The 11,057-nt window shown below is 51.2% G+C and overlaps 2 protein-coding genes across 7 annotated transcripts; both read right to left on the reverse strand.

Annotated features, from left to right (window-relative positions):
* Positions 1–1,577: 1,577 nt before the first annotated feature.
* Positions 1,578–3,231, reverse strand: LOC104675456 (somatotropin-like). 2 transcript variants are annotated; one of them, XM_030923218.1, is made up of 5 exons: positions 3,175–3,231; positions 2,753–2,913; positions 2,398–2,517; positions 2,141–2,305; positions 1,578–1,883 (listed from the first exon to the last, which is right to left on the reverse strand). In XM_030923218.1, the coding sequence occupies exons 1-5, from the start codon at positions 3,182–3,184 to the stop codon at positions 1,686–1,688; spliced, it is 654 nt and encodes a 217-aa protein (XP_030779078.1). In that variant the 5' UTR covers positions 3,185–3,231; the 3' UTR covers positions 1,578–1,685. The 2 variants fall into 2 exon arrangements, with proteins under 2 accessions (XP_030779078.1, XP_030779079.1); XM_030923219.1 differs by having other exon boundaries at positions 3,179–3,228.
* A 5,270-nt stretch (positions 3,232–8,501) lies between these two features.
* LOC104675453 (somatotropin) lies at positions 8,502–10,225 on the reverse strand. 5 transcript variants are annotated; one of them, XM_010380026.2, is made up of 5 exons: positions 10,072–10,225; positions 9,650–9,810; positions 9,321–9,440; positions 9,063–9,227; positions 8,502–8,807 (listed from the first exon to the last, which is right to left on the reverse strand). In XM_010380026.2, exons 1-5 carry the CDS (start codon positions 10,079–10,081, stop codon positions 8,610–8,612), a joined length of 654 nt encoding a protein of 217 aa, XP_010378328.1. In that variant the 5' UTR covers positions 10,082–10,225; the 3' UTR covers positions 8,502–8,609. The 5 variants fall into 5 exon arrangements, with proteins under 5 accessions (XP_010378328.1, XP_010378331.1, XP_010378329.1 ...); XM_010380027.2 differs by having other exon boundaries at positions 8,505–8,807; positions 9,321–9,395; XM_010380028.2 differs by lacking the exon at positions 9,321–9,440 and having other exon boundaries at positions 8,505–8,807; positions 10,072–10,137.
* Between the last annotated feature and the right edge of the window lie 832 nt (positions 10,226–11,057).

The following is an 11,057-nucleotide window of genomic DNA, read 5'->3' on the forward strand; positions in this document are numbered from 1 at the left end:
GAATGACTTCTGAACTGAGAAATGCAGCGGCTCCAGAGTTCTGATTATTTCAGCTTTCAACCACTTCCTAAAGACTGAGTTACTAACTGTAAAATAGCCAAAAATGAACACAAGTGGGTCTTGTTATCAAGAAAATTTATTATAGCAATAAGAATCAGAACTTCTAAAGAAGATTAATTAGGGGATTGATTGTTTGCCTTGCAGAATAATTCCTGACTTTGTGAAATCATTTCTGGATACTAGAGTTCCTGTGAGCATCTTAGTATCGATTTATAGGCCACCAGTCACTTAGCCAAAGTGCTTGGGAGAGTAAACTCTTAACTTTAAAGAGCTAACCACGCTCTTTAGTGCTTATTTGGAAATAACAAACATCTGAGATGTTTATTATTTCCTAATTGCCAAGGAAAACAATATAATTTCACAACAGGTATTTAGATACTGCATCAGAAAATACAAAACATCCAAAAATTCAATGCAGAAATAACTACAGTTTCTTGAGTACTATAATATGTCAAAATGTCATTGTGTTTAATCCTCTCATAATCCTAGTAAAGCAATATATTATTATCTCAGCTTGGTCAAGTAATTTACTCAAGAGCACTAAATTACATAAAAACCAAATTTTTCTGATTCTTTCCCTTATACCAAGTTCCCCAATCAGCATCTCTCAGAACAAACTTGCTCACAGACAGCTTGGAGACCATGTGTGTTTGGGTTAATTTTTGCCCTTAATATATTTTCAATATGTGTTTCTAATGTTTAAATGTTAGATTACACGTAAAAGTCTGGATGTCCTGGCTGTCTCAAAGAATCAGAAGGTCTGGAAGCCCTGTCCCTGCAGTCCTGATGGTGACAGGCTGGGTGGGTCCTACCTCAGCGGGGCTTGAGTTCTGCAGATTGTGCTGTTCTCACCCCTCTGTGTTGCATCCACCAAAGGAAAGCGAGTGTCATCTGGGATTTATCGCCTTCCATCCAACCCTCATTGCTTACGTTGTTATCTTCCTGGTACCTGTTGTCACTACGTTTGCAACCCCAAATTAAATCTCTCTCCCACTTTCCTTGCCCTAATTGAGATCCCAAATGCTCTGGTTCTGTATGTCTCCAACTCATTTTTGCATTGTTCTCATAAAAGTAGTTAGGCTTAATGAATATTGATCTTAGAGTTCTTCTGCACACAAGTAATTCTATGATGTTGTTTCCTCACCTGTTGGGAAGTTTTTGCCTCTGCACTTAATAATCTATCTTGTTTTCATTTCTTCCCACTCCTGGGGGGCCAGGTTTGGTTTTGCTCGTGATGGTGGGGGAGGAAGAAACGCCTTCAAGCCATCTCTGGGATGACCAGTGAGCTATGACCAGTAAGCTGGGACCACTGACCTGGTGGAATGGCCTTAGTGAGTAACAGACTGCAGTGATGTGTCAGCTTTCTTATGGCACAGGAACAACCAAATCTCTTATATTTCAGTGGCCTGGTTCCCAATAGACCCTGCAGGCCCTACAGGTCATCTTCCCAAGCTGCCCCTTGCTTCACACCACCACCTTCCACCCCATAATATTATAGAAGGACACCTAGTCAGACAAAATGATACAACTTAATTTTATTAGGACAAGGCTGGTGGGCACTAGATTGGCACCTTCCGGGGCCAGGAGAGGCACTGGGGAGGGGTCACAGGATGCCATGCGGGCACCTAGAAGCCACAGCTGCCCTCCACAGAGCGGCACTGCACCATGCGCAGGAATGTCTCGACCATGTCCATGTCCTTCCTGAAGCAGTGGAGCAGCCCATAGTTCTTGAGCAGTGCGTCATCGTCGTGCGAGTTTGTGTCAAACTTGCTGTAGGTCTGCTTGAAGATCTGCCCAGTCCGGGGGCTGCCATCGTCCAGCCTCTGCAAAGTGAAGGAAGAGAAGGAGAGGCTGAGCGCTTGATCACTGTTCCCTCCCTCCCTCTCTCATTCATTCATTTTCCTCCCTCCCCTTCAGGGTGTAGAGAAAGACCTGGAGGATTCACCAGGGGAAATGAAGACTAAGGTGAGTTCTCTTGGGTCAGGGCCTGCCTGCTAAAAAGAGGGCAGCAGCGTTTCTGTCCCCCAGCCCTCGAAGCCAGTGAGGTTCCAGGATTGGGGACCCCTGGCGCCACCCTCACCCCCATCAACGTTTCGATGCCTTCTTCTAGGTTCTTTAGGAGGTCATGGACGTCGCTGTCCGAGGTGCCATGCACCAGGTTGTTGGTAAACACACTGCTGAAGAACTGCACGGGCTCCAGCCAGGACTGGATGAGCAGCTGGGAGATGCGGAGCAGCTCTAGGTTCTGCAGGGGAAGGACATGCAGTGGCTGTGCTGCCCGGGGCTCTGACCACAGGCCTCCCCCATCCCCGCCTGGGGGAGAAGGCATCCACTCACGGATTTCTCCTGCGTTTCCTCCATGTTGGAGGGTGTGGGAATAGAGTCTGAGAAGCAGAAGGAGGCCTGGGGGTTCTCCATGATCGAATGCTTCTTTTCCTTTGGGATATAGGTTTCTTCCTAGGAGAAGGACCCCCCCAACCAAGAGGGACTACTGGTCTCTATGCTGGAGACCAGCTCCCATTGTTATTTCTCTGGGAATCTCGCTCAGCGTATGCTCATCTGCTGGCATTTTTGCTTCAGAAAACAACCCTGAGTTCCTTAGTCTCCTCCCATGACTTCCCGGTAGGGGAAAGTCACCCCTTCCTGCCACCCCTGACACGCACCCATTCCCACCCATTCCCCAAGAGCTTACAAACTCCTGGTAGGTGTCAAAGGCCAGTTGGTGCAGGCGATGGGCTTCGATCATAGCGTGGTCAAAAAGCCTGGATAAGGGTACGCTTGGGACCCTACCAGCCTCTTGAAGCCAAGGCAGGCAGAGGAGGGCAAAAGCCAGGAGCAGGGATGTGCGGGAGCCTGGGGAGAAACCAGAGGGCAACGGAGGGAGCCAGAGAGCAAGAGGCCAGTGCTCTCGCTGCCCCAGGAGCTGTTTGTTTTTCTCTCTGCATCCCTCCAGGGACCAGGAACATTCTGATATTGGTCAAATATCTGGGCTTAGATGGCGATACTCACATTCAGAAGCCCCAAACCTGAGGGTTAATGCCCCCATCCCATCTACAGGGTGCCGCCTCTCCCTTTGGGACACATCGTGCTGAAAGGGATTTTAGGGGTGCTTACCTACAGCCATTGCAGCTAGGTGGGCTGTCCACAGGACTCTGAGTGGTTCGGGCAGTCGGGCTTTGGGATTCTGGAGCTGGTCTCCTGTGGGCCCTTTTTATACCCTGGCCCCTTATCTCTCGCTGCTTGACCCCACCTGTTTCTCTGTACGTTTATGCACGGGGCCACTGACGTGCCTGTGCTAGTGGCTAATTTAGAAGCTCCTCCCACACATGCTGGGATCATGCCCCTGGCTTGTCATCTTTCCCTTCCCACTATTACCAGCATTGTGAAGGTTGTGCCCAGAGGGTCAGCCAGAGATACCACCCAACCTGTCCTCTCCTTAAGGATCACGTGGGTGTCCTCTGGCAGCATCCCATAGTGGCCAACCTGAACCCGGGGAAGGATGTCAGGATAGCCAGTCCTTGAGACCCCTACAGACCCCATCCCACTCTCTATCCTGTCACTTTCCTCGGTCCCCCCCCCCCATGTTTCCTTCCACACAGCAGAGAGAATGTGTGTGTTGGGAAAAGGGGCCAAGCACAGGCAATAGATTGCAGGGGTTCCGGGCACGATTCAGTCTTGAATTCCACTTTTGCTGACTCCTCCTGGGCCCGCCTGAGGCAACTGGATGCAGTGCTAATACAGACCACTAGAGGGCACCAACCCCACACTTTGCTCTCCCCTTTCCCTGAGCCTTGTGGGTGGGTGTGTGTGTGTGTGTGTGTGTGTGTGTGTGTGTTCCCCTAGGTCCCTGGGGAGGAAGAACCCAGGCTCGAGGTATTGCCCCAGCTCCTTGGAACTGCAGCAGAGATACAAACCAAGAAACAGAAATCCCGGGGACAGGCACGGACCACAAGCGCTTCGTCTTATGCCCTGAAACCATCAGAAAATCTGAAAGTTGGAAGAGCTCTTGAAGGTTTGAGTCTCTTCCCCAGCTTTGGAACTCAGAACACGTCACGCCGAAAGATGCCCTATTGGATAAAAAAAAAAAGTCCTTTATCCAAAGCAGGTAGTGTGGTGCTACTCAGTTATTTAGTTATTTTAGTTTCTTTATTTCAGTTTTATTTATTTATTTATTTATTTGAGATGGAGTCTCATTCTGTTGCCCAGGCTGGAGTGCAGTGGCATAATCTTGCCTCATTGCAACCTCCACCTCCTGGCTTCAAGTGATTCTCCCTCCTCAGCCTCCCTAGTAGCTGGGATTACAGGCGCCCACGACTATGCCGGGCTGTTTTGTACTTTTAGTAGAGACGAGGTTTCAGTATGTTGGCCAGGCTGGTCTCGAACTCTTGAGTTTAGGTGATCCACCCTCCCTGGCCTCCCAAAATACTGAGATCACTGGCGCAAGCCACTGCTCCCAACCCAGTTATTTCAGCTTCTAAATCCCTCTGAGTGCAGGGATCCTGCCCGCAACACAAGGGGCTCTTTGCCTCATTTTGTCTTTCCATAAGGGGCAGATTGTTCTTTCTCTATTCCCAGGTGAGAATAGCGCAGTGGCATGGGGTGCCTTGTAGAAACCTCACAACAGGACAAGGCGAAGGCAGAGAAGGCCAGGACTGAGCCTCCTGTCTCCTGGTGCCCAGGGTTGGGGCTGTTTCACTATCATCTGGAGGTCACAGGCATCAGATGCCCCCAGAGATGACAGCAGGAAAGAACATCCTCACGGGCACTGAAATCATCCCCCGCTGAGTTTAAGAGCATCTAGCACTTGACGCTGTAGAAACACAAGCAAGGAAACAAGGAAACGTTTCTAGAAGTGGTTGGCTGTGGTGTTGGCAACCAACATTGAAAACCCACAGCCCTGTGGCCCAGGATGTGAATGCTGGGGCCCTGCCATCTCCTCCCTTTCAGAGCAGAAGACAGACCTCCTTCTGCCGTCATTCCCGAAGCGTTATCCAACCAGCACCCCAGACTCATCATCTGCTGGGAGTGCACTGAGCTGTGGGCTGTTCTCCAGGCAGGGCTGTGGGAGGATCCAAGACGGGTGTCATCAATGATACCAGTTCTGAGAAAGCTGGGGCCAAGGGAGGGTGGAGACACCACTTTCCCCTGCTCCTTCCAGCACCAGCAAAGAGGAGGAGCCAGGTGGGAATGGAGGAGGGTCCCTGAGCTCCAGGTAGCTTCTGCCTCCCCCACCATCCTTCCTCCAATGTCAACTGGGACAGACGGCACCCCATGACAGGGCCTTTTAGCCAGTGCTGGGGACTTAGATGTGGATTTTCGGCCATGGAAGAAGTCTCCAGCCTCCCTTAGGAATGAGCCCTGGCAGGGGCCCTAACTGGGGACCACTGCATAACTCCGCAGATAGGCACAGGGGTGGCGAGGCTCCCCAGACACATTACTTCCAGGAACACGTGGGAGTAGCCAGGGCAGGGGAGTCTCTCCTCTCATCTATCCGTTTGTTTTACCACAGAGTTATGGTGACTCAGAGGACTCCAGGGATCCCTGGGGAAACAACTTTACAAAGGGTTCCCATGGCAACCATGGACCAGAGGGAAGCGCTGAGCCCCACAGGTGTGGGTAGAAGTCAGTGATCCTTTTCTCTAGTCTAGATTTTCCCAGGGCCTTGAGCAATGGAGACCTTGTCCATCATTCATTGCTAGTAAAAAATCAACATTGAATTAGACTTGAGATTTTCCTGACAGTCCTGGCAAGTGGCCCACTGTTGGGGCATCACTTGGGGCCAGATCCCTGGCTCTTGCAGGCTGAGAGACTACCGAACAAGGGCCTCCGCATGGTCAGTCGGGAGAGGCTGGGTTTCCCACCACTGGTTTCAGCTTCAAAAGGCTCAGGATAAGCTGGGTGTGGTGGCTTACACCTGTAATCCCTCCACTTTGGGAGGCCAAGGTGGGTGGATCATGAGGTCAGGAGTTCAAGACCAACCTGGCCAAGATGATGAAATCACGTCTGTACTAAAAATACAAAAATTAGCCGGGCATGGCGGCAGGCCCCTGTAATCCCAGCTACTCAGGAGGCTGAGGCAGGGAATTGCTTGAACCCGCCAAGTGGAGATTGCAGGGAGCCGAGATCACGCCACTGCACTCCAGCCTTGGAGACAGAGTGAGACTCTGTATCAATAACAAAAATAAAAAAAAAAAGCTCAGGATAATCTCACAGGCATCTTGGTTCTTTTAAAGAACCTCCCTTTATAATCTAGGATTAATGAATTTCTCTGTGTGTTTGGAAGCCCTTCCTATGTCCAACCTTGACTAACTCTAGGGTTCTGTGTGCCTGCTGTGGAAAGTCGCAGATCTGCTGTTGATCCTAAAGTGGTGTCTTTCAGGCTTTGAGATCTCCTGTTAGGTTCAAGACTGTGGGGTTGAGGACAATCACATTTTTCGAAGCCATACTCACCGGGTCTTAGGGATGGCCTCTGAGGGACTGGTGGGTGCTCCTTCCACTCCCACTTTGGTGATTTGCGGCGCACACTTCCCACCTGCAGCTCTGTTCTTTCTTCCTTGAGATCAGAGGCTGGTTATCGTACTGGGACATACTCTACCTCCTTTTGGCTTCTAATGTCCTTTCTCTGAGTGTGGTACCGAGTCAATTACTCAGCTCATTGGATTAAGGTCTTCAGGGAATATTATGTGGGGATTCCCAAGGGCTCTCCTAGGGGAGGTGAGGAAGATGATCAATACTTCTGCGTGTCCACCATGTGCTTGGCACTCTACTGAGTCATAGGGATGTGAGTGAGGATACTGAGGCTCAAAGAGATCAGGTGGCTTGCCTGGAGCTCTCCCAGTTCCTAAGTGATGCCTATCCAAGGCCCTCAGGCTTTCCTTCCATGCCAAGATCTTTAGAAATCTCATCTGGTAAAGATGGTGGCACTACTAGGCATAGACAGAGCTTGCCTCAGTGCAAAGCTAGCAGGACAGGGGTCAAGTCCCTGCACAGAAGATGTTCCATGAAGATGGGGGGAATTGAACACAAGGAATTCAGCAGCAGAATGAGGTGTCCATAGGCATTAAGGAAAGTGGTAGAAAACAACCACCCAACGTAGCTCGGTTTAGTGAACCGAGGCACATCATGCTGCATATTTGTATTTCATGTTTTAGTATACATCGTGTTTCACTTTCTGTATCTCATTGGACCCTTAAGCTTGCCACATGATATGGCCGGGGGTTCAGGCACAGAGGAGGGCGTTCAGGTACGGAGAAAGGGCCTCGGAAGGCTTGGGGAAGAGAGGGGCAGGCACTGTTGTGTGTTGATGGGGTATTGTTTGCACTGGTTGATGATCTCTGAACAACCAAGAAGTACATAACGATCTACCTAACCGGACGTGCTAAGTAATTTCACTTTGGGGATGATTCTCCAGGGAGACAATCCATTGATAGAGAAGTGAAAAGCATCGAGATGTGTCTAGTAGTTGTAGGAAGTCTGGGGTGCTTTCCTGATGGGGTGCCCTCAGCTGGAAATAGCCTCTCTCCTTCCTTTGACCTGTCCTGTGGCTATTGGTAGACATTTTGTTCCTCTTACCAGACTGTAAGCTCTTTGAGGCTGGATTTCTGCCTTTCGTCCATTCATTCATTCACTCATTCTTCTATTCATGCGTTCACTGATTCCACAAGTTGTTGTTGCCTATAACATATACTAGAGATTGTACCAGGAAGATGAGCATAACTAGGTAAACAAAAAACATGATCCTTTCTCTTCTAGAGCTACCAATCTACTGGTCGCAGAGATAATAGCAAAAAAGTAAATATAATATGGCAAAAATAGAAATTTCGAATGGAGAACAGTCCCATGAGGAAAATAGGTAAGATATGGAGGGAGAGAATAAGCCAGAAGGTGAGGGGACGAGGCAGCTGGCACAGCCCCAGGCCCAGGAATTGAACAAGCATCTACTGAGTGGACCCAGTGCATGAGAGGACAGTGCCAAGCAAAGAAGTCAAATGTCCACTCAGCTGGGCATGGCCAGGTTGCCCATGCTGTGTTGGACGTCCTCCTGCTGGTATAATTATTTTAAAATAACAGGACAAGGAAGGGCATCATCGCTCATGCCTGTGATCCCAGCAATTTGGGAGGCCGAGGTGGGTGGATCACCTGAGGTCAGGAATTGGAGACCAGCCTGGCCAACATGGTGAAACTCTGTCTCTTCCCAAAATACAAAAATTAGCTGAGCCTGGTCGTGCATGCCTGGAATTCCAACAACTCGGGAGACTGAGGCAGGAGAATTGCCTGAACCCAGGAGGCAGAGGTTGCAGTGAGCCAAGATGGTGCCACTGCACTCCAGCCTGGTTCCCAGTAGACCCCGCAGGCCCTACAGGTCATCTTCCCAACCTGCCCCTTGCTCCATATCACCACCCTCCTCCCCATAACATTATAGAAGGACACCTAGTCAGACAAAATGATGCAACTTAATTTTATTAGGACAAGGCTGTTGGACACTGGAGTGGCACCTTCCATGGCCAGGAGTGGCAATGGGGAGGAGTCACAGATTGCCACCCAGGCATCTAAAAGCCACAGCTGCCCTCCACAGAGCGGCACTGCACGATGCGCAGGAATGTCTCGACCTTGTCCATGTCCTTCCTGAAGCAATAGAGCAGCCCGTAGTTCTTGAGCAGTGCATCATTGTTGTGTGAGTTTGTGTCAAACTTGCTGTAGGTCTGCTTGAAGATCTGCCCAGTCCGGGGGCTGCCATCTTCCAGCCTCTGCAAAGTGAAGGAAGAGAAGGAGAGGCTGAGAGCGCTTGGTTACTGTTCCCTCCCTCTCTCATTCATTCATTTTCCTCCCTCTCCTTCAGGGTATAGAGAAAGGCCTGGAGGATTCACCAGGGGAAATGAAGACTAAGGTGAGTTCTCTTGGGTCAGGGCCTGACTGCTAAAAAGAGGGCAGCAGTGTTTCTCTCCCCCAGCCCTCGAAGCCAGTGGGGTTCCAGGATTGGGGACCCCTGGCAGCACCCTCACCCCCATCAGCGTTTGGATGCCTTCCTCTAGGTCCTTTAGGAGGTCATAGACGTCGCTGTCTGAGGTGCCATACACCAGGCTGTTGGCAAACACACTCCTGAGGAACTGCACGGGCTCCAGCCACGACTGGATGAGCAGTAGGGAGATGCGGAGTAGCTCTAGGTTCTGCAGGGGAAGGACATGCAGTGGCTGTGCTGCCCAGGGGCTCTGACCACAGGCCTCCCCCATCCCTGAGTTGGGGAGAAGGCATCCACTCACGGATTTCTGCTGCGTTTCCTCCCTGTTGGAGGGTGTCGGAATAGACTCTGAGAAGCAGAGGGAGGTCTGGGGGTTCTGCAGGAATGAATACTTCTGTTCCTTTGGGATATAGGCTTCTTCCTAGGAGAAGGACCACCCACCAAGATCTACGCTGGAGACCAGCTTCCATTGTTACTTTTCTGGGAACCTCACTCAGCATATGCTCATCTGCCTGCCTTTTCGCTTCAGAAAACAACCTGAGCTCCTTAGTCTCCTCCCATGACTTCCCAGCAAGGGAATGTCACCCCTTCCTGCCACCTGTGATGTGTTCCCATTCCCCAAGAGCTTACAAACTCCTGGTAGGTGTCAAAGGCCAGCTGGTGCAGGCGATGGGCGCGGAGCATAGCGTTGTCAAAAAGCCTGGATAAGGGAATGGTTGGGAAGGCACTGCCCTCTTGAAGCCAGGGCAGGCAGAGCAGGGCAAAAGCCAGGAGCAGGGATGTCCGGGAGCCTGGGGAGAAACCGGAGGGCAACAGACGGAGCCGGAGAGCAAGAGGCCAGAGCTCTCCCTGCCCCAGGAGCTGTTTGTTTTCCTCTCTCCATCCCTCCAGGGACCAGGAACATTCTGAGATTGACCAAATATCTGGGCTTAGATGGCGATACTCACATTCAGAAGCCCCAAACCTGAGGGTTAGTGCCCCGGTCCCATCTACAGGGCGCCGCCTCTTCCTTCGGTACACATCGTGCGAAAATGGATTTTAGGGGCGCTTACCTGCAGCCATTGCAGCTAGGTGGGCTGTCCACAGGACCCTGAGAGGTTCGGGGAGTTGGGCCTTGGGATCCTGGAGCTGGTCTCCTGTGGGCCCTTTTTATACCCTGGCCCCTTATCTCTCGCTGGTTGCCCCCACCTGTTTCTCTGTACATTTATGCATGGTGCCACTGACGTGCCTGTGCTAATGGATAATTTAGAAGCTCCTCCCACACACGCTGGGATCATGCCCCCTGGCTTGTCATCTTTCCCTTCCCACCGTCACCAGCATTGTGAGGGTTGTGCACAGAGTGTCAGCCAGAGATACCACCCAACTTGTCCTCTCTTTAAGGAGCAGGTGGGTGCCCTCTGGCAGCATGCCATGGTGGCCAACCTGAACGCGGGGAAGGATGTCAGGATAGCCAGTCCTTGAGACCCCTACAGACCCCATCCCACTCTCTATCCTATCCCTTTCCTCCTCCCCACGTTTCCCCTTCACCCAGCAGAGTGAATGTGTGTGTTGGGAAAAGGGGCCAAGCACAGCCAATAGATTGTGGGGGTTCTGGGAACGATTCAGTCCTGAATTCCACTTTTGTTGACTCCTCCTGGGCCCGCCTGAGGCAGCTGGATGCAGTGCTAACACTGACCACTAGAGGGAACCAACCCCACACTTTGCTCTCCCCTTTCCCTGAGCCTTGAGGGGGGTGGGGGTGGGGGGGCTCCCCCAGGTCTCTGGGGACAAAAAACCCAGACTCAGGGTATTGCCCCAGCTCCTTGGACCTGCAGCAGAGATACAAACCAAGAAACAGAAATCCCGGGAACAGACACGGACCACAAGCGCTTCCTCCCCTAGCCCTGAAACCATCAGAGAATCTCAAAGTTAGAAGAGCTCTTGAAGGTTTGAGTGTCTTCCCCAGCTTTGGAACTCAGAACACATCATGCGGAAAGGTGCCCTATCAGGCTGGAGGCGGTGGCTCAGGCCTGTAATCCCAGCACTTTGGGAGGCCGAG

This window comes from Rhinopithecus roxellana, chromosome 19 (genome assembly GCF_007565055.1).
Source record: "Rhinopithecus roxellana isolate Shanxi Qingling chromosome 19, ASM756505v1, whole genome shotgun sequence".
Lineage (NCBI taxonomy): Eukaryota > Metazoa > Chordata > Mammalia > Primates > Cercopithecidae > Rhinopithecus > Rhinopithecus roxellana.